The following is a 24,260-nucleotide window of genomic DNA, read 5'->3' as shown; positions in this document are numbered from 1 at the left end:
GACATGTCCCGGCTTTGATGCGAGCTCACCGCCGGAGCCCGCATCAAAGCGGGGCTTTTGACCTCGGACGTACTATCCCGTCCGAGGTGAGAAAGGGGTTGTCGGTGGTCGGAGGTAGTCAGTGAGATGGATGGTACCATATTGTGCATGTAGGGGGCAGTACTGTGGGAACATTAGAAAGTGGGGGGATGGCAGTACTGTGGGGACATTATACTGTGTGTGAGGGGGATGCCAGTCCTGTGGAAACATTGTCCTGTGTCTGTGGGAAGCCACTATGGGAACAAAATACTGTGTGTTGGAATGGAGGTACTGTGAGAACATTATACTGTGTGGGGGTATGGCGGTACTGTAGGAACATTATATTGTGTGGGCGGGGTATGGCGGTACTATGAGAACATTATACTATGTGTGGGGGTATGGCGGTACTGTAGGAACATTATACTGTGTGTGGGGATATGGCGGTACTATGAGAAGATTATACTGTGTGTGGTGGGATGGAGGTACTGTAGGAACATTATACTGTGTGTGGGGGTATGGCGGTACTATGAGAACATTATACTGCGTGTGGGGGTATGGCAGTACTGTAGGAACATTATACTGTGTGTGGGGGTATGGCGGTACTATGAGAACATTATACTGTGTGAGGGTGTGGCGGTACTATGAGAACATTATACTGTGTGGGGGTATGGCGGTACTATGAGAACATTATACTGTGTGTGGGGGTATGGCGGTACTATGAGAACATTATACTGTGTGTGGGGGTATGGCAGTACTATGAGAACATTATACTGTGTGTGGCGGGGTATGGCGGTACTATGAGAACATTATACTGTGTGGGGAGGTATGGAGGTACTATGAGAACATTATACTGTGTGTGGGGGTATGGTGGTAGTGTGAAAATACCTTTTTTACGAGAGATGCCAGTACTGTGGAAACATTATACTGTGTGAGCGCCATCATATATATTACATAAGGGGTGTAAAAAGGAGAGTCATAAAAAGACTCCTCAGGGCTGTGCTGCATTTGTACAGACTGCTATCTGCCGTCCAGACGGGACCATGTGACATCAATGGGAAGAGGGAGGGTTTCCGGAGGGAAGAGTCTAGAGGGTGCACCTGGTCAGGAGACCTTGATGACGCAGTTACTGATATTATAAAGGCCGGAGCCCCAAAGGCAGAACAGATTTGGCGCCAACAAAGGAAAGGGGTGCGGGGAAGAATCTGAGGTACCAGCTCATGGTAAAGTGCCCGAGGCAGCTGGGTGTGGGGCAGAACCTGCTTACAGGGCATAATGGGGGCATTACACTGTGTGGGGCCAAGAAAGGGGCCCTGTACTAGGAGAACAATCCGCTCCCTCACTTCCTGTCCTCCATAGTTGGCTCGTATGTATCTATTACAGGAAACAGAACAACAACATTATGATTCTTATAAAGTGGCGACAACAACCCCAAAAGAGTCCCCGCGCTCAGTATTGGGGAATCTCCACATACCTCCACCTGCAGAGCCGCACTCCACATATATGGCTGCTCTGTGCGCACAGGACCTGTGATGAGGTCACAGGAGGGAGGAGTCAGGGGTCACGTGATCCGCAGTGAAGACGCTACATGGAGACTTCTCCTCAGTCAGTGACATTTCCGCCATTATTCGCCCTCACTACTGGCACAATTACCTCGCGCCGCCTTTTCTACACAATGTTCTGTGTGGAATGTAACGTGTGATTTCTCTGGAGACAAATAGACCCCACACATGAGGGAATTATTACCGGTTACCGGACGTCTAGTATATGGCGGCATATGATTGTGCTATCGCCTCCACACTGAGAGCTAAAATGCCGAAATCTCGCTTATTTACCCCCTTCCAGTGTCCGGCTAAGGGTCATATACGGCCATGCCCCTCTCCAGTCACTGTGGGGGTTTGGTAATAGGATGGAGGGCGGCGTCCATGCTTGGACTTCAGAGAGAGTAATAAAATCACAGCTCACCTTCCCTGTCCATTACCCCTTACACCTGACCTGTTTAGCCAATTACCTGGAGATAAATGGTTTTACAAACTTGCCGTGAGAGGGGCATATAACCTTATATGTATCGCCATGGTGATGGATGGAAGACCGCACACAATACACCTGAGGGGCAGATTGAACATTTGATGCTGCCATTCGGGGTAACCAATGCTCCGTCAGTCTTTGAAAATGTCATTAATTATATTTTTCTCACTGATTGGTAGATTTGTGGTAATTTTCCTGGATGATATATTGAGTTCCTCACGTACTCTGGAGGAGCATGGTGAGCATGTCAGACAGGTTCTACGTGACAACTATTTATTTGCTAACCTGGAGAAATGGCAATTTGTGGTACAGCAGGTCCAGTTCTCAGGACATTTGGCTTCTGCATTGGGGTTTCAGATGGACCCCGTTGAGGTCCAAGCAGTCCTTGATGGCTTCTAACCAAGGAACCTGAAAGCGTTACAGAGATTTCTTGTAGTCGAGATACCGAGGAACAAACAAGCGAAAAATAGGGTCTTATCTGATAACCAGATATAATGAAGATAGAGGAGTATTACACTCACCTGATAGAGCGGCATCTCAACAACATGTTCAATGCATAAATCAGCTGCTGCCGGACACGGGGCCAAAGACCGAGAAGAATAGCTGATCCGGGTACAATGTGTCTGTACCTACACTGCTGATGAAGACTATCAGATATGGAGATTTCCTTAAAAACGTTAATTCACATAGGTTTTCACAGTCACACAGGACAAAACCTGATAGAGGATGAACATGTCAAGCTTGGAACGTTTTATATGCAGTCTTTTTGAAAAAAAAAGCCAAACAAAGCGCGATATGTCAAAGTGCATAAGAAAGTCCGTCAAACAAAGATAAATTATGGTTCATGAAAACAAAAAACATTTCCATACATCAATTATATTAAAAAGTACTTATGAATGACGTGAGGTCACCTAAAAGAATGAATAAACCTGTATGTGATGTGAATGAGAAAGTTCTTGCCAGTAAATAAATCATTTATAAATGGTGTTATTGAGTTGTGTCAGTAGTTTCCTATATGAGATGTGACCTGGTGTTCTGGAAGGTTCTGAGGTCACAGGTATAGTGGTGTAAAGCTGGGCACCACTAGTGAACTGGATGGATCAGCATTGGACTGAAGAAATAGGATTATTGGGAAAGAATCAATTGAAGCAGAAGACAAATCCATCACCCAATGGTTAATAAGTAATAAGAATGAATGTCCGCCTGGGGTGTTACATAGTGAGAAATGGAAGTGCTGACAACACAAGAATGTGATTGGATCTTGTATGTGACGGCTGTCTATTCGAAGAGTGCGTGTTGGTTCCTGATCGCGGCTGTTCTGGTGACAGGAGACATAAACCTAGTGAGCATGTATCGGGGCCAAGCTACTATGGTGGAAGCTGATAGAATGTGTAGTGAATGAGAGGAAGGGAAAATGAGGGAGGAGTTGATGAGGTGAATAATGCGATACAAAGAGCGTCGGCTGATCACTCAGGCTACAGAATGGAGCATCCATTGGAGGAGCACTCTGGATGCCAGAGACAACGAAAAAACAGGGGGAACGAGCTACACTAGTGATGAGCGAGCATACTCGGTAATGGACGTTACTGGCCCGACCATCGCTGTACTCGGCGAGCACCGAGCATTTCCGGGTTTGCTCGGCGGGAGTTCGGGTCCCCGCGCTCCATGTTTGGCGCTCTTTAGAGAGCCAATAAACATGCAGGGATTGTCTGCCACGCACTGTAATGCCGTAGCCATGTTGGTTGTGGCATTACAGTGATTGGCTGGCCACACAGCATCATCAGGTCTATAAGAGACCTAGCCCCGTCCTGCTCATCACATTCAGCTCCGGATTCAGACAGTGTAGGGAGAGATTCTGCTGAGATAGGGTCAGATGTGGGGGGTTTTCAGTTAGTGAGGGTCTACCATCATAGAATCCACAAATCCAGCTAAACCAACAGTCCTTCTAAGGGCTTTTTTTCCATTTGCAAAAAACACGTCCGTGTCTTGCAGGTTAAAACTCTCTTCTGGCGCCGGCACTTGGGAGCAGAGCGCAGCTCCATGTGTTGCTATGCGACCGCACGCTCCGCTCTGGAGTGCCGGCGCCAGAGCTTGGTTTTCACATGCGAGACACGGACGTGTTTCTCGCAAATGGAAAAGAGCACTAAGGACTAATTCCGGAGTATATAGATTGCAGTGCTAGGTAGGCAGGGCAGTGTATGTGGCTCTATACATATCAGTGCAAGGCCTGCAGGCGCTGTATGTGGGTATATAGATATCACTGCATACATCAAGAGGGTCCATTCCATTACTGTCTGCTGCTGCCCATTACATATATACATAGCCCCAGGTGTCAGTGACCAGGAATAATTTTTTTTTGCATCTTAATCCTGATTATTTTATTCCAGAGCCCCTTTTTTCTCCATTTGCTTGTTGACACTGCAGACTACAGCCAGATCCTTTTCATAGTTCAGCATAAAAATCCAGCTATTTGAGGCCGGCGTCACACTTGCGAGTTTTACGGACGTAAGAGCACAGAAACTACGTCCGTAAAACTCGCAAAACATACGGCACAATTATTCTCTATGCCCCTGCTCCTATCTGCCGTATTAAACTGATCAGTATTATTCGGCTTTCTGCGGCCGTAGAAAATCGCAGCATGCTGCGTTTGTCACCGTATTGCGCAAATAAAACGTCAATGAAAGTCTATGGAAGCCCCAAAAATACGGATTACACACGGACCAGCAGTGTGACTTGCGAGGGATACGCAGTGCTGTTAGAGAGAAAAGCCGGTAATTCAGTGCGGTGTACAGTAAAATCACACTGATAGCTTACAGTAGAATAGGTAGAATAAATGTGTACACATAGAATAGGCATATATATATATATATATATATATATATATATATATATATATGTCATTGAGACACATATATGTATATATATTAATATTTCATCCAGCGCGATATAGCAGAATGCCGGTAATTCAATTACCGGCTTTTGCTTTCTCCTTCCTAAACCCGACATGATAGGAGACATGATTACATACAGTAAACCATCTCATATCACCCTTTTTTTTTGCACATTCCACACTACTAATGTTAGTAGTGTGTATATGCAAAATTTGGCCATTCTAGCTAGTAAATTAAAGGGTTAAATGGCGGAAAAAATTGGTGTGGGCTCCCGCACAATTTTCTCCGCCAGAGTAGTAAAGCCAGTGACTGAGGGCAGATATTAATAGCCTGGAGAGGATCCACGGTTATTGCCCCCCCCCCCTGGCTAAAAACACCTGCCCCCAGCCACCCCAGAACAGGCACATCTGGAAGATGCGCCTATTCTGGCACTTGGCCACTCTCTTCCCATTCCCGTGTAGCGGTGGGATATGGGGTAATGAAGGGTTAATGCCACCTTGCTATTGTAAGGTGACATTAAGCCAAATTAATAATGGAGAGGCGTCAATTATGACACCTATCCATTATTAATCCAATACTAGTAAAGGGTTAAAAAAAACACAAACACATTATTAAAAATTATTTTAATGAAATAAAAACAAAGGTTGTTGTAATAATTTATTCTACGCTCAATCCATCTGAAGACCCTCGCTCTGTAACAAAAAAAACAAAAACCAACAATATACATACCTTCCGAAGATCTGTAAGGTCCCACGATGTAAATCCATCTGAAGGGGTTAAAATATTTTTCAGCCAGGAGCTCTGCTAATGCAACGGTGCTCTTGGCTGCAAAGCCCCGGGGAATGAAGGTAAAGTAGGTCAATGACCTATATTTACCTTCATTTTTTCGGTGAGGCGCCCTCTGCTGGTTGTTCCTCGAGCGTGGGAACTTTCCTAGAAACCTCCCAGGCTCGAGTTCATATGAGGACGATATAATGAGAATAGAGGAGTATTACACTCACCTGATAGAGCGGCACCTCAGCAACATGTTCAATGCATAAATCAGCTGCTGCCGGACACGGGGCCAAAGACCGAGCAGAACAGCTGATCCGGGTATAATGTGTCTGTACCTGCACTGCTGATGAAGACTATCAGATATGGAGATTTCCTTAAAACGTTTATTCACATAGGTTTTCACAGTCACGCAGGACAAAACCTGATAGCGAATGAACATGTCAAGTGTGGAACGTTTTATATGCAGTCTTTATGAAAAGAAAAAGCCAAACAAAGAACGATATGTCAAAGTTCATGAGAAAGTCTGACAAACAAAGATAAATTATGGTTCATGAAAAAAAAAAAAAAAAAAACATTTACATACATTAATTATATTAAAAAGTACTTATGAATGAAGTGAGGTCACCTAAAAGATTGAATAAACCTGTATGTGATGTGAATGAGAAAGTTCTGGCCAGTAAATAAATCATTTATAAATGGTGTTATTGAGTTGTGTCAGTAGTTTCCTATATGAGATGTGACCTGGTGTTCTGGAAGGTTCTGAAGTCACAGGTATAGTGGTGTAAAGCTGGGCACCACTAGTGAACTGGATGGATCAGCATTGGACTGAAAACATAGGATTATTGGAAAAGAATCCATTGACCCAGAAGACAAATCCGTAACCCAATGGTTAATACATTTCCGGGTTTGCTCGGCAGGAGTTCGGGTCCCCGCCCTGCATGTTTGGCGCTCTTTAGAGACCAATAAACATGCAGGGATTGTCTGCCACGCCCTGTAATGCCATAGCCATGTTGGTTGTGGCATTACAGTGATTGGCTGGCCGCACAGCATCATCAGGTCTATAAGAGACCTGGCACCGCCCTGCTCGTCACATTCAGCTCCGGATTCAGACAGTTATAGGGAGAGCTTCTGCCGAGATAGGGTCAGATGTGGGGGGTTTTCAGTTAGTGAGGGTCTACCATCACAGAATCCACAAATCCAGCTAAACCAATAGTCCTTCTAGGGACTAATTCCGGAGTATATAGATTGAAGTGCTGGGTAGGCAGGGGAGTGTATGTGGCTCTATACATATCAGTACAAGGCCTGCAGGCGTTGTATGTGGGTATATAGATATCACTGCATACATCAAGAGGGTCCATTCCATTACTGTCTGCTGCTGCCTATTACATATATACATAGCCCCAGGTGTCAGTGGCAGGAATAACTTTTTTTGCATCTTAATCCTGATTATTTTATTCCAGAGCCCCTTTTTTCTCCATTTGCTTGTTGACGCTGCAGACTACAGCCAGATCCTTTCCAATAATCAGTGTAAAAATCCGGGTATTTTACACGGGTTTGCCCGTCCCAGCGATCACATCTGAGTCTGGAGAAAACTCTGCCATTTTTTGTCGTACTGTATAATTTTTTTTGCAGTGTCTTATACAATTTCTTGACACCATTTTGATTCCCAGAAAAAATATTTAGGAACAGAGCAGATATTGTAAACTGAGTTTTGTACGGCACACGGATTACATATCTCTGCGCTCATTATTGTGCCATTTCAGGACTCCATAGAATTTTTTGTTGTTGTGCCATTGCAACTTATTGACACAGTTTTGCTGGCCAATAAATAAAATACAGGCCACATATTTTACAGTGTGGTATCTCGGTGACACGCCTCATATATCTGTGGCTACAAATTGTGGCATTTGAGGCCTCCATTGAACTGTTTTTGCTGTGTGTTACACTAGTTATTGACACCAGTTTGCTAAAAAAAATTGTTACCTACAGGGCAGATATTGTAAACTGTGGTTTTCCCGCACATGGATCACCTATAAGCATTGTATTAGATGGTGTCGTATGTTACCATAATTATTAAATAACACTGGACGTAATTGAGGGGCATTTAGAAATTGTGTCATAAATAATCACATTCTGCCAAACATTAGGGAAACGAGTAAAAAAATGAGAAATTACTGAATAATACAATCATTCAGTATAGTAAAGGGGTTTGGGCTGGGATCACATATTACCACATGGACAGGTCCTCCAGTGAGGGTGAGCCGCCGCCGAGTGGGGGCGCCACTGCGCTGTCAGGTAGGGTGTATTTAGTATTGGGGAAGGTGGTAGGGTATTACGTAGGCCAGAGGTGTCAAACTGCATTCCTCGAGGGCCACAAACAGGTCATATTTTCAGGATCTCCTTGTATTGCACAAGGTGCTGGAATCATTCTGTGCAGGTGATTCATTCTGTGCAGGTGATTCATTCTGTGCAGGTGATTCATTCTGTGCAGGTGATTAAATTATCACTTGTGCAATACAAGGAAATCCTGAAAAATGACCTGTTTGCGGCCCTCGAGGAATGCAGTTTGACACCTCTGACGTAGGCTTTTTTACTCCTTCATTTTCCATTCTCATTCATAGTGGCGGTGTGAATCAATCCTGTTGGTACTGGTGCCCGACTTGCTCTAATTTAGGTTTCCTGACCTTCTTTTGATGTCCTTGATCTCTTTGTGCCTAGATATCTCTGTCCATGTGGAATCCTTCTTGTGAGAGGCTCCATATAGAGGCCAGTCATGGCGGAGCGCTCCATCATTTAGACTACCACTTGTCTGCCCTGTCCCCTGATGAGTCCCCCCGGGATGAAACGTGTACGGAGGTGGTCTTATATAGGAATGGTTTGAGAAATCCTGTATCAAACTTACGGATTCCTGTTCAACTGTAATAGGAGGGTCCATTCTCCATGAGGCACCCCATCGTTTATTCCATGGCGCTTTACATGTGAATATGGGGCAAATATAGACGAATAAATTAAACATGAGCAAATAACAAGGCACACGGGTACATAAGGAGGGAGGACCCTGCCCGCGAGGGCTCACAGTCTGCAGGGATGGGTGATGAAACACAAGGAGAGGGTAGGGAAGGTTGTGCGGCGCTTCAGTAATGTTGACCAATATTACTGGCAGTGGTGGTATTATTCTTTTGGATATATGTACCTAATATCTGTTAGTTTAGTGACTGTTTCAAGTTAAGGGAGCAGGGAAGTTTGCCTATATTAACTAGTGATGACAGAAAAACGACTGGCACATCCAAACTAGTGTGAATAGGTGCATACCAGGAGCAGCTACCTCCATATACAATATATAAAAAAGGTTGCACTCTATCGTGCCAAAGCATGTCGAATATGAAACACATGAAATATGAATAGCAAAATGGCTTTTTGAACATTAGGAAAAATATTTGAGAGACGCTTTGCACAGAATTTGGCCAAATAGTGTGAGCCCATCAACCATCTTCAAGGTGGTCTCATTAATCTGATGGGTCCCTGACCTCCCTGTCCAAATGTGAACACTTACCGAAGGCCAATGTCTGTATGCCTGGGTGAATGTGGACACCTCTGTCAGTGAAGCCTAGGCCGGGTTGGCCGGAACCAAGTGTGAATAGATGTAATTAAAAACCACATGGTGACGGGAGGAGTGCTCAGTCAGTAAGCTAACATAGAAATGACAGAAAAAAAGACTGGCACATTTCACATTTGGACAGGGAGGTCAGGGACCCATCAGATTAATGAGACAACCTTGAAGATGGTTGATGGGCTCACACTATTTGGCCAAATTCTGTGCAAAGCGTCTCACAAATATTTTTCCTAATGTTCAAAAAGCCATTTTGCTATTCATATTTCATGTGTGTCATATTCGACATGCTTTGGCACGATAGAGTGCAACCTTTTTTGTATATTAACTAGTGGTCTCTAGACTTATAATCAGCTTCCTATCTGGTTAGATTTTGCTAAATATAGGTTTGATTTTTGTTGTTGTGTCAGTCATTTTAATAGTGTTATTAAATGTGATGTTTCATGTTCCCATTTTTTTGCTATTTTCTATTATCCACCATCCAACCAACAACCTTTTCACACTGCTCTGGCTTCAATACTGCTGTCCTGCTGTAGTCCCCCAGTAATTGGGACAGGAAGGTCGAGCCAGCAGATGTGGGTGTTTGTTGTGACCCACTTTCATCTTGCCCACGACCTCTGAATGCACCATCACGTCCACTTCCCCATCCCTTGCCATGCGCCTTGCCCATTTTAAATGGACTACAATATTTTCCACGTTCACTACAAATGGATGAATTTGGAGCAAACTTATATGTGATCCGTGTGCGGGAAAACCACAGTTTACAATATCTGTCCTGTAGGTAACATTTTTTTTTTAGCAAACTGGTGTCAATAACTAGGGTAACACACAGCAAAAACAGTTCAATGGAGGCCTCAAATGCCACAATTTGTAGCCCACAGATAGATGAGGCGTGTCACGTAGATACCACACTGTAAAATACCAGGCCTGTTTTTTTTTTTTTTTTCGGCCAGCAAAATTGTGTCAAAAAGTAGGAAATGGCAGAGCAAAAAAAAAAATTCTATGGAGCCCTGAAATGGCACAATGATGAGCACAGTGATATCCGATCCGTGTGCCGTACAAAACTAAGTTTACAATTTCTGCCCTGTTGCTAAATATATTTTGGGCAGCAAAATGGTGTCAAGAAATTGGTTAAGACACTCAAAACAGACTCAAGACACGCAAACCAGTGTAAAATAGCCGGATTTTTATGCTGAACTATGAAAAGGATCTGGCTGTAGTCTGCAGTGTCAACAAGAGAATGGAGAAAAAAAGGGCTCTGGAATAAAATAATCAGGACTTAGGCTACGTTCACACTAGCGTTGCGCCGCCCTGCGTCGGCGACGCAACGCACGACGCACGAAAAAACGCGTGCAAACGCACGCAAAAACGCGCGCGTTTTGCGACGCGTGCGTCGTTTTTTGACGAAAATCGGACGCACAGAAAATGCAACATGTTGCATTTTCTTGCGTCCGACGCTAGCGTCGGAAACGACGCAAGTGTCGAAAAACGCCACCCAAAAAACGCACGCGTCCCCTATGTTAAACATAGGGGCGCGTCGCCGCTGCAACAGCGACGCACATTGGCGGAACGCCAATGTGAACGTAGCCTAAAAGGCAAATAAAATAATTCCTAGCCACTGATACCTGAGGGTACGTATATATGTAATAGGCAGCAGCAGACAGTAATGGAATGGACCCTCTTGATGTATGCAGTGATATCTATATACCCACATACAGCGCCTGCAGGTCTTGCACTGATATGTATAGAGCCACATACACTCCCCTGCCTACCTAGCACTGCAATCTATATACTCCGGAATTAGTCCTTAGTGCTCAGTGAGAAAAATATAATTAATGACATTTTCAAAGACTGACGAAGCATTGGTTACCCCGAATGGCAGCATCAAATGTTCAATCTGCCCCTCAGGTGTATTGTGTGCGGTCTTCCATCCGTCACCATGGCGATACGTATAAGGTTATATGCCCCTCTCACGGTAAGTCTGTAAAACCATTTATCTCCAGGTAATTGGCTAAACAGGTCAGGTATCGGGAAGGTGAGCTGTGATTTTATTACTCTCTCTGAAGTCCAAGCATGGACGCCGCCCTCCATCCTATTAACAAAACCCCACAGCGACTGGAGAGGAGCATGGCCGTATATGACCCTTAGGGGTTGTTTCCACTAGCGAGATATACGTCCGAGTCTCGCATGTGGAAACGAAGCTCTGGTGCCAGCACTTCAGAGCGGAGCGTGCGGCTCCATGTGTTCCTATGCGGCCGCACGCTCCGCTCTGAAGTGCCGGCACCAGAGCTTCGTTTCCACATGCGAGACTCGGACGTATATCTCGCTAGTGGAAACAAGCCCTTAGCCGGACACTGGAAGGGGGTAAATAAGCGAGATTTCGGCATTTTAGCTCCCGGTGTGGAGGCGATAGCACAATCATATGCCGCCATATACTAGACGTCCGGTAACCGGTAATAATTCCCTCATGTGTGGGGTCTATTTGTCTCCAGAGAAATCACACGTTACATTCCACACAGAACATTGTGTAGAAAAGGCGGCGCGAGGTAATTGTGCCAGTAGTGAGGGCGAATAATGGCGGAAATGTCACTGACTGAGAAGAAGTCTCCATGTAGCGTCTTCACTGCGGATCACGTGACCCCTGACTCCTCCCCCTGTGACCTCATCACAGGTCCTGTGCGCACAGAGCAGCCATATATGTGGAGTGCGGCTCTGCAGGTGGAGGTATGTGGAGATTCCCCATTACTGAGCGCGGGGACATTAACCCCTTCTGCACGGAGACTCTTTATAAGAATCATAACGTTGTTCTGTTTCCTGTAATAGATACATACGAGCCAACTATGGAGGACAGGAAGTGAGGGAGCGGATTGTTCTCCTAGTACAGGGCCCCTTTCTTGGCCCCACACAGTGTAATGCCCCCATTATGCCCTGTAAGCAGGGTTCTGCCCCACACCCAGCTGCCTCGGGCACTTTACCATGAGCTGGTACCTCAGATTCTTCCCCGCACCCCTTTCCTTTGTTGGCGCCAAATCTGTTCTGCCTTTGGGGCTCCGGCCTTTATAATATCAGTAACTGCGTCATCAAGGTCTCCTGACCAGGTGCACCCTCTAGACTCTTCCCTCCGGAAACCCTCCCTCTTCCCATTGATGTCACATGGTCCCGTCTGGACGGCAGATAGCAGTCTTTTTGTACAAATGCAGCACAGCCCTGAGGAGTCTTTTTTTCATGACTCTTCTTTTTACACCCCTTATGTGATATATATGATGGCGCTCACACAGTATAATGTTCCCACAGTACTGGCATCTCTCGTAAAAAAGGTATTTTCACACTACCGCCATACCCCCACACACAGTATAATGTTCTCACAGTACCACCATACCCCCACACACAGTATAATGTTCTCATAGTACCGCCATACCCCCATACACAGTATAATGTTCTCATAGTACCGCCATACCCCCCCACACACAGTATAATGTTCTCATAGTACCGCCATACCCCCACACACAGCATAATGTTCCTACAGTACCGCCATACCCCACACACAGCATAATGTTCCTACAGTACCGCCATACCCCACACAGTATAATGTTCTCACAGTACCGCCATACCCCCACACACAGTATAATGTTCCTACAGTACCGCCATACCCCCACACACAGTATAATCTAATCATAGTACCGCCATACCCCCCACACACAGTATAATGTTCTCATAGTACCGCCATACCCCCACACAGCATAATGTTCCTACAGTACCGCCATCCCACCACACACAGTATAATGTTCTCATAATACCGCCATACCCCCACACACAGTATAAAGTTCACACAGTACCATCATCCCACCACACACAGTATTTTGTTCCCACATTAGTGGCTTCCCATAGACACAGGATAATGTTTCCACAGGACTGGCATCCCCCTCAGACACTGTATAATGCCCCCACAGTACTGCCATCCCCCCACTTTCTAATGTTCCCACAGTACTGCCCCCTACATGCACAATATGGTATCATCCACCTCACTGACTACCTCCGAGCACCAACAATTAATAAATACTCACTTAGCCTCATTCTTGGTGCAAATACTAATGGACCCAGGATCTATGAAATATTTACCATACGATAGTTGGATAGACAGGAGTGTATCATCCATAAAGGTAGCCCACTCGGTTGCTATGATGCCTATGAAGTGACAGGGCTCGGTGGGGTGTGGTATTGGTCACCCTCTCCTTCCCATCATCACAATGTCAGCGATATCCACATTCCCATGACGGTGATACCGCTGAATAGATTAGTGAATCAGGGAGTGGAAATCTCCTGATCCACCATTCAGCCTTCACTTCTGAGTCTGAGACTCCATGCACTGCAGGCACAATGACGTCACTACATCACACCTGTAGTGCGGAGCCTCAGTACTCACACCGCACAGACCAGAGCAGCGCTCCTCAGGAACCGGGTTGGCTGAGTAGTGTGTGTGTTTTTTTTTTTCAAATATCAGGAATTGTGGGGGCATCATATTAAGAGAAGAGCTGTTGGGACTCTCATACTGAATGTGTGGCTGGTAGGGGCCATTATACTGGGGTTGTGGTGGACTGTAAATGCCTCCATACTGAGTGGAGTTATTATTTTGTGTAGCACGTTGTCTTAGTCATAATTAGAGATGAGCGAATATGTTCGGAAAACGATCACCAAACATAAATTCTGCACGAATATGGTACATTCAGATTCATGATCCGTAACACGAGCATTTTTCTCAGAGGCAAGTCAGAGTTCTCTTGTCCCAGTAGAGGTCCATTAAGGTACTGTCACACTAGACGATATCGCTAGCGATCCGTGACGTTGCAGCGTCCTCGCTAGCGATATCGTCCAGTGTGACAGGCAGCAGCGATCAGGCCCCTGCTGTGCTGTCGCTGGTCGGGGAAGAAAGTCCAGAACTTTATTTCGTCGCTGGACTCCCCGTAGACATCGCTGAATCGGCGTGTGTGACACCGATTCAGCGATGTCTTTGCTGGTAACCAGGGTAAACATCGGGTAACTAAGCGCAGGGCCGCGCTTAGTAACCCGATGTTTACCCTGGTTACCATCCTAAAAGTAAAAAAACAAACACTACATACTTACCTACAGCCGTCTGTCCTCCAGCGCTGTGCTCTGCTCTCCTCCTGCTCTGGCTGTGAGCGTCGGTCAGCCGGAAAGCAGAGCGGTGACGTCACCGCTCTGCTTTCTGGCTGCCCGGCGCTCACAGCCAGACCAGAGAAGGAGAGCGCCGAGGACAGACGGCTGTAGGTAAGTATGTAGCGTTTGTTTTTTTACTTTTAGGATGGTAACCAGGGTAAACATCGGGTTACTAAGCGCGGCCCTGCGCTTAGTTACCCGATGTTTACCCTAGTTACCGGGGACCTCGGGATCGTTGGTCGCTGGAGAGCGGTCTGTGTGACAGCTCTCCAGCGACCAAACAGCGACGCTGCAGCGATCCGGATCGTTGTCGGTATCGCTGCAGCGTCGCTATGTGTGACGGTACCTTTAGCCTTTCCTACTAGTGCCTTTCTAGGTGAGGTCCCTGCTGCTTTAAGCTTCCTGCAAGGTCCTCCAGTTTCCTCTTGTCCTGGGACCGGTACCTGCACAACAGGCAGCTTGAGCCTTTTTACAGGGACTCTTAGATGCCCCGGGCTCCTCAGGTGCTGCTGCGTCGCAGGTGTGCTTCTTGCAGGTAAAGTGTAGTGTCCTACCCTCCGGTTCTGCTCAGTGTCATAGAGTCCACGAAAGCCTCGGGCTCCCGGTTGCCGGCTGCTGTGCTGGCTCTGAGGGTGTCCTTCCGCTGTTCCCCTGCTGAGCTCTGTTTCTCTTCTGTGCTCCTTCCCTTTCGGCTGCTCCACATGCAACCCAACAGGTTACTCCTTCCCATCGGCTGCAGCTCCCTCCTGGCTGCCAGGCCTCTCATGTATGCTCCAGACGTCCTTCCACTACAGTGTTTCTCATTCACTGTCCTGTGACTAACTGCCTCACTCCTCCTCCAGGTCAGGAAACATATAGCTGAGGCGATCTCCCCCTACTGGCCTGGATTTGGATTATGTTGCATTTAAGTGTCTTACCTGGTGAAGAGAACTCCTTTGCCTCTGAGTATGACATCACCTTCCCTGAAGGAAAAGTAACATCACTGCAGCAACCGGTCACCTCGGGTGCTGCAGAGTCAGTGACCGACTCTGGCCATATATGTCTCTAGAGCCGTAGTAGAAGATGAAGATGTCGTCCTCATCATGAAGTAGTTATTTCTCATGTCGCGTGTAATGAATATCTCCTGCAGTATTGCTAATGCCGATTCCAGTGTCGGTAAATGAGACGAGAATTAGCGTTATGGAAGATGAGTCTATGAGAAACGTATTCAGCTGCCGACTCCGAGGAAGAAACTGCTTGTTGTCTGTGGCCTAAATATATAGGATTTATTAGTAGATGTAAAGAAGGAAACTAAATACTGCAAAATAATAAATCTCCTCATATATTTCCCTTATTATCTCCAGTAATTGTATTATTACACAGGATTCTTATGATGTTACATCGGCTCATCTTCTCATTCAGGTCTCCACAATATCGGATCCTCTCAGTGAAGATCTTCTACAAAAGAACATTTTCCTGATTTACCCATCAAAGATGGATATGGACAGAGACAAGATGGCGGAGAGGATATTACACCTCACCGTAGAGATCCTCTTCCGGCTTACTGGAGAGGTGAGAGATTCTGATGATGTCACATTACATCATTCTTATCTATGGGAATAACAGATGGACAGAACTGGAGAGGTGAGGACTCTGGAAATGTCTGTAGTGAGATTTATTAATGTGTCTCTCCATTACCAGGATTACACAGTGGTGAAGAAGACCTCTAGTGATCGCTGTCAGAACCCTGTGTCTGAGGGATGGGGAAGACCCCTGAGCCCAATCACGGGGCCTCCACCTCACCCCCTGATACATGAGGACATCAATGACCAGAAGATCCTAGAACTCACCTACAAGATGATTGAGCTGCTGACTGGAGAGGTGACACTGCTGGGAATGCTGGGACATTATACAGTAACGCTATGAAGGGATCGGGGGATGACGGTATCATTGTATGTGTCAGGTTCCTATAAGGTGTCAGGATGTCGCTGTCTATTTCTCCATGGAGGAGTGGGAGTATTTAGAAGGACACAGAGATCTGTACAAGAACGTCATAATGGAGGTTCCCCAGCCCCTCACATCTCCAGGTAATAGACAGGACTAAATACACACGGCCTATAATTATCTGTATGTAAAGAATGAATTCACTCCCTGTATGTGTTTCCTCCAGATCTATCCAGTAAGAGGACAACACCAGAGAGATGTCCCCGTCCTCTTCTTCCACAGGACTGTAACCAAGAAGATCCCAATGCTCCTCAGGACCATCAGGTAGATGGAGAGAAGGTGTCAGGAGATCTCCCCTATGATGTGTAGACGCCGGTGAAGGTCTTGTGCTCAGTCTTGTTTTATCCACCAGTATTATATGTTTTATACTTGTGTAATGAGAACGGTGGAGATGGCAGGATTAGAGCTGATCATAGATGTGACTTCTCCATCTGTCGGTGACTTTTACAATATTTGTTTCAGGGTGAAGATCTGACCCATATTAATACTACAGAGACATATGTGAGGGGGGATGAGTGGTGTAAAGAGGAGATTCCCACATATGGCTACCCAGGTGAGTAGTAATATACGGGCTCTTGGTATTTTTTAATTCATTCTTAGTTTTACACTGTGTTCCACTATAGGACAATCATTTTGTGCAGGCTGATCGCTTCTATACTCAGATCTGAGAGACTTCCTGATCATCACTGCGCATGACAGGAAGCCTCTTAGGTCTGGAGACTTGGATGTCATCATGACGACATTGACTCTCCATGGTAGCGATCGGGACCCCACGTCATGCCACAGGGTCTCCTATTCAAAGGCAGAGGGGCTGTCGGCCCCTGTAGTGAGGGATCAGCGAGCTGTCATAAGCCAATACAGATGAATATGTAATCAGAGCACCACATAAAGCCCCGCCCACAGCCCCGCCCCAGAGCACGAGAATCTCATTAACTGAAAACTACAAATACAGATTAAACAACAACCACAAGACGGATTTCATCACCAGGTATCAGTGTAATCCGTATAACAGCACCAACCTGACACTGTCTGTAGTCACTGAGCACAATCCTGCTGACAGGTTCCCTTTAAGACATCTCCGCTCTGCACTATTATACACAGTTCTCTTTAAATGTGTAATATTTCTTCTTGAAACTCATCTGACAGAAAATATTGGAGCTTCCGATCGTTTAGGTTGTGAAGTTTCCTATTTCCATGGCTGTGCGCATGCGCCCGCCTCCCGCCCTGCTTAGTTCTGGATGCGCTCTGACCTGGACCGCTTGCGTACCAGCATGCGTTCCAGTGAGCGCAGGTCCGGAAGTGATCTTCATTCCAGGAAGCGGGCAGCGGTGCATGCTCCGAACAGGTCAGGTAATCACTCTGCATCACTCCCGGTCACATGGTTCCGTTCACTCTTCTCATTGGCGTTTAGTCATGATAAAAACTCCGCATTTACCCACCCCAGACACGCCCCCAGAAGAAGCTTGTTGCGAAACGCGCGTTGGGGTGAGGTGGAACACTGTGCTGACTGCAGGTAGATATTATTATAAAGTCTGGATGTTGTACACTGGTATTTTATGCATTACGGGCATGCTTAGGCAGCTAGAGGTGTACCGGACAAATATGAGATTATGGAGCCACTACCGTGCATTTGATATTATTGAATGATGTACTGCATTCAGCCTTCCACCTTATGTTAGGGAGATGGAGCCGCATATTCATTACTGTAATCGGCAGCCCCACGTGACCGCATACAGGAGAAGCTGCGGCCAGGAGAGGAAGCAGCGACAACCAGCGAGGGAGCCAGGTGAGTATTTTCAGAACAGCGGGGGGCGCACATGGGGTGGGAGGGCGGGGGGCAGATCTTTATTTTAAACACTATTATTCATATCTTCCCTGCAGCAAACGCTGCTGCAGGGAACATATGAATGGCGGCTTCAGCACCAGTGGGGGGACAGCGCTTAATGTAGCGCTGTCTCCTGCACGGCACACGGACTGCACATGGACAATGTCCATGTGCGGTACGTGTTTTACACGGACCCATTGACTTTAATGGGTCCGTGTAATCCGTGCGCTCCCACGAACACTGACATGTCTCCGTGTTTGGCACACCCAGACACGGTCCGCAAAAAATCAATGACCTCTGAACAGATGCATTGATTTTTATGTGTCTACGTGTGTCAATGGCTCCGGTACGTGAGGAAACTGTCACCTCACGTACCGGAGCCACTGACGTGTGAAACCGGCCTAAGTATGTGTACCTCTGTTTATTTTATTTACATAAATAAATGTATTTATTGGAATATATATATATATATATATATATATATATATATATATATATATATATATATATATATATATATGTATAATATAAATATATATATATATTATTATTTTTATTTTTTTAGGATTTTTTTTTTACTTTGCCTTTTTACTTTGCTTCCCTATGCCACCGGAACGCTGCGAACTAGGGGTTAATGTGCCAGGAACGGTCATCTAGTGCCGGATGTCAGCTGTGATAATCAGCTGACACCCGGCCGCTGATCGGTGATGACGTAGTATCCCGTTGGTGGTTATAGGGGCCCAGGTTACTGCGATGGGATAGTACCTCTCATGCCAGAAAGGGGTTAAATAGGGGTATGCTGGTGTAGTAGTTGTCAACATACAGATTGTAGCCTTTTTGTAATAATGGAGTTATCAGCTACCAAACGGTTTTCCAGATGTCCCCAGATAAGTAGGGCATCCTGGTGGGTTTAGTTGGCTATCTTTCCCCTCATAAATGCAAAAAGCTGATGTGTATCCTGTTGAACTCTGGCACATTTTATAGAGCTTTATTCTGAACCTTGCCCTCTTAGAAGGAATAAATTGCTTGAGGTGCAGTCGTCCTTTGAATTTTACAAGGGACTCATTAATGGAAATGTTTTCTGTTGGGGTCTAAAGCTTTAACTTTTCTGTCAAGTCTTTGATGATGGGTCTGATTTTCAATAGTCTGTCATGTTCTGGAGCATTTCTGAGCAGGCATCGACTGTTGTCGTTAAAATGCCAAAATCTCATGAGCATTTCATAACGGGTCCTAGGAAGAACGGCAGAAAACATTGGGGTGGCTTGGACAGGGCGGTTGGACCAATAGGACCGAATGCTTGTTTTTTTTTTTAACAAGCCCCATAGCGAATGTAAGTCCTAAATATGTTTTCATTTCTAGGACATTAGTTGGTGTCCATAAATTTGACCTAGAATAATGGGATCATGGATTCTAGCTGATAAATTGAGATGCATATAAATTTGTTTGTTGGTCCAAAATTTTCCACCTCCACATTTACACAAGGAATGGCATTAAAATTAGGGATGACTGGAGTAGCCGAATCCGAAGCCTCCCATCTGGGAAATGCTACATCAAGAGGCAAAACCCCTTGGACATTGGTGTGCGCCAATTCACGAGCACTAAGGACAGCGCTAGTACTGGGCATTGTTCCCTGAGTTGGAGACATTTCTCCAGAAGCGCTATTTGTCCTTCTTGTTCTACTGGTCCTTGTGTGTAAGGATGGACCAGAATCACTGCTCATTTCTGAGCTTTCACTGTCGCTGCTACTAAAGCCCTCGAAATCCACATCGCCGTCTGACATTGCACTTTCTTCACTGTCAGAACATAAAAGTGCATAAGCCTCCTCTATACTATAATACTGACGGGACATTTTATTCATTTTTATGTATTTTTTCCGGAAATAGAAAACTTTGACGTGACTGACGTGACCAAATTATTGGGGAGACAATTGAGAAAAGCCTAATTCTTTAGCCTAACCCTAACTTTAGAATAAACTCTAACCCTAACGTTAGCCTAACAGTAACCCTAAGTTTAGCCTAAAAGTAACCCTAACAGTAAGGTCGGGGTCAGACTTGCGAGAAACATGGCCGATTCTCGCAAGTTAATACTCGACACTGCTGCCGATACTCAGGAGTGGAACGTGCGGCTCCATGTATTGCTATGCGGCTGCACACACCGATCCAAGTGCGGGCGGCAGTGCCGGGTATTAACTTGCGAGACTCGACCGTGTTTCTCGCAAGTCTGACCCCGGCTTAACTCTAACTTTAGCCTAAGGCTATGTGCACACGTTGCAGATTTTCCCGCGAATCTGCAGCAGTTTTCCATGCATTTAACAGTAGCATGTTAACCTATTGAAAAGCGAATCCGCTGTGCACATGCTGCAGAAATTATCGTGGCGGAACGCAGCATTGTTTTTTCTGCAGCATGTCAATTCTTTTGGCGGATCTGCAGCGTTTCTGCACCCATTGACTTGCATTGAGTCAGGCACATCCACAGCAAAACAGCATATGTAAAAAGATCTGCGATTTAGTTGCGGGTGAAACGCTGAAGATGGGTAGGAGTGAGTGTGTAAGCGGTGACTGTGTGCGTGTATGTGTGTGCAGGCGGGGTCTGCTGGCTGTCCATGGGTCTGCCAATGTATCTGGGGGCTGTCCAGCAGTTGTGTGCAGCGCTATCCAGGGGTCTGCGGGGGTGGGTCTTTGGGGGGTTATGTGTGTGTGCAGGCATTGTCCTATGGGACTACAAGTCCCATCGGGCTTTGCCTGCTACAGTGACAGTTATTGACACATTAGCCAATGATGGGACAGTAGTAGTCCCATCATCCGGCTAATGTGTTGAATGTAAAAAACAAAACACATACACACATACATAGACATACAGTACATACAACATATAACATACAGCACATACAACAGTACATACAACATACAGTACATGCAACATGCAGTACATGGATCATGCAGTACATGCATCATGCAGTACATGCATCATGCAGTACATGCAACATGCAGTACATACAACATACAACAGAACATACAACAATAAAACAGTATATACAACATACAACAGAACATACAACAGTACATACAACAGTACATACAACATATAGCAAACAACATACAGTACATACAACATACATACAGTACATACAACATACAGTACATACAACATACAGTACATACAACATACAGTACATACAACATACAGTACATACAGTACATGCAACATACAGTACACGCAACATACAGTACATGCAACATAGTAAATACCACAACCTCAGTGACATTATAACCATGCCACACCTATACGGCTAAATTTAGCCAGGCTATCACAGAACAACACCCCGCTCAGAATAACATATTGTACATACGGAGAAAAAAGAGCAATCAGGTATCACTTAAAACTCAGCAAGATTTATTAATACCATTAAAAGACAACATAAAGTAATACAAAAAATAGCAAGAGGAAGCACCATAAAGGAAACAAGGGGATAAACAATGGGATAAAGCGGGGCTTTCTACCCGCGAAACGCGCATCGGGGCACGCACACACGGTCCAGGACCTCCACACTCTGGCCCTTGGTAAGCATTCCACCCCAATGGCTTTTTTTGATATACCACTACTGTGATTACTCTTGGGGCGTATGGGGATGCTGCCTATATGCAGCATGGACATTGCACTTGCACCTTATGCTATATATGGAGCCTGCTTTGCATTTTTCGGCTAGGCATCTAGTGTGGAGCCCTGTGTTTCCTTTATGGTGCTTCCTCTTGCTATTTTTTGTATTACTTTATGTTGTCTTTTAATGGTATTAATAAATCTTGCTGAGTTTTAAGTGATACCTGATTGCTCTTTTTTCTCCGTATGTACAGTACATGCAACATACAGCACATGCAACATACAACAGTACATATAACATACAACATACGGTACATATAACATACAGAACATACAACATAACATACAGTACATACAACATATAACAGTACATACAACATAGTCCATACAACATATAACAGTACAAACAACATAGTCCATACAACATACAGTCCATACAACATACAGTCCATACAACATAGAGTACATACTCACCAATCACCTTAATCCCGAAGCCCTTGCTCACCTATAAAAAAAATATTAAAATAATAAACCAACAATATACTCCCTGATCCGCAGATATCCAATTAATACGAGTGTCCCACGACGATCTCCCGTGGAGAGCTGCAACATCAGCTGATGCGACCACTCTCCAGGGGCTCCGGCGATACAATGGCGGAAGCTATCCCTCCGCCGCTGTGAGAAATAGTTCCTACTCTTACTTGTTGCACTGCTGTGTGGTAAAAGTCCCACGCAGCTTTGCCATAAAGTGAGACTTCGTCCTAAGGTAACCTCTTCAGTGATGCACGCAGGAGCCATTGTCTCCTGTCAGTTTGTCACTGGAGGCCCTATAGAGCAGTGACATCACCAGATGTCACTGTCCCAAATAGAACAGTGTCATCATCCGATGTCACTTCTATAGGGGAGATCGTCGTGGGACACTCGTTATTAATTGGACTACAGCGGAAAGAGTATACGGTTGGTTTATTATTTTTAATTTTTTGCAGGCAATCGAGGGCGTCTCAGGAATTAGGCATATTTGTAAGTATGGTGAAATTAAGAATATTAAAATACTTTTTTCTGTGTCTTTTTAACTCTTTCAGTACTGTAGGATTAGTAATGGAGAGGCGTCTTATTGACGCCTCTCCATTACTAACCGGGCTTAATGTCACCTTACAATACAAAGGTGACATTAACCCCTTATTACCCCATAGCCCATGGCTACATGGTAGTGGGAAGAGAGGGGCTAAGTGCTGGAATTGGCACATCTTACAGATGTGCCATTTCTGGGGCGGCTGAGGGCTGGTATTTGTAGCCAAGGGGGGCTGGCAAATATCAATCGCCCCTTCCCAGGCTATGAATATCAGCCCGCAGCTGTCTGCGTACCCTTTACTGGCTATTAAAATAGGGGTACCCCCCCAAAAAATGACATGGGGTCTCCCTATTTTAATAGCCATTAAAGGCTACGCAGACAGCAGTGGGCTGATATTCATAGCCTGGGAAGGGGCCAGAGATATTGCCCCCTTCCCAGGCTACAAATATTGGCCCCCACCTTTTTTTCCCATTTGAATTTTTTTTTTAAATTAAACATGTTGATTGAGAAACATCGGACTTGCTATTATATATCTATGGATATATCTATAGATATATCTATAGATATAACTATGGATATATCTATAGATATATTTATAGATAGATATATCTTACATAGATATATCTATCTATATATCTATCTACATCTATTCATATACTGTATCTATCCATACATATATCTCTATCTATACATCTATAGGTAGATAGATGTATGAATAGATAGATCTATGTATCTGTAGCTCTAGCTATATGTAGATCTATCTATATATCTATTCATTCCTTCTGTCTATCTATAGATAGCTAGATATGGGATAGATAGAAGGAATTAGATAGATGGCTAGATAGATGTGGGCTAGATAGAAGGAATGAGATATATATCTATTCATATATCTATTTACATCTATCCATAGATAGATCTATTCATATATCTATCTATAGATCTATCTATCTATCTGTGTGTGTAATGGAGTGTGGGTTGGACAAATGTAAAAGAGGAGGTTGGCCAAGAAATGACATCAGAAATCTTTTTTTTTTTGTTCAATAATACATCTTTTTTTAGCTTTCAAAAATACATCAAAAACGCGCAAAAAACGCATCAAAAACGCACCTACATTTTCTGCCAAGAGATGCAGATTCAGTGCAGAAAAATCTGCAGGCAAATCTGCAATGTGTGCACATACCCTAACAGTAACCCTAACTTTAGCCTAACAGTAACTTTAGCATAACAGTAACCCTAACTATAGCACTAACCCTAACCTGCCTTATCTGTTTTTTTCTCTTTATAACAAGA

At 44.9% G+C, this 24,260-nt stretch overlaps 1 protein-coding gene across 1 annotated transcript in view; it reads left to right on the top strand.

Moving 5' to 3' along the window:
* Positions 1-11,991: 11,991 nt before the first annotated feature.
* The window catches only part of LOC138662948 (gastrula zinc finger protein XlCGF57.1-like), a 70,043-nt gene continuing 57,774 nt past the window's right edge, over positions 11,992-24,260 (top strand). Inside the window, exons 1-6 of the mRNA XM_069748961.1 lie at positions 11,992-12,042; positions 15,895-16,044; positions 16,174-16,353; positions 16,436-16,559; positions 16,643-16,740; positions 16,939-17,029. Of these exons, the coding sequence (XP_069605062.1) occupies positions 12,016-12,042; positions 15,895-16,044; positions 16,174-16,353; positions 16,436-16,559; positions 16,643-16,740; positions 16,939-17,029 (670 nt within the window). The 5' untranslated portion in view covers positions 11,992-12,015. The remainder of the gene's footprint in view (positions 12,043-15,894; positions 16,045-16,173; positions 16,354-16,435; positions 16,560-16,642; positions 16,741-16,938; positions 17,030-24,260) is intronic.

Source organism: Ranitomeya imitator, chromosome 2 (genome assembly GCF_032444005.1).
Source record: "Ranitomeya imitator isolate aRanImi1 chromosome 2, aRanImi1.pri, whole genome shotgun sequence".
Lineage (NCBI taxonomy): Eukaryota > Metazoa > Chordata > Amphibia > Anura > Dendrobatidae > Ranitomeya > Ranitomeya imitator.
This window is presented reverse-complemented; position numbering and strand designations above follow the sequence as displayed.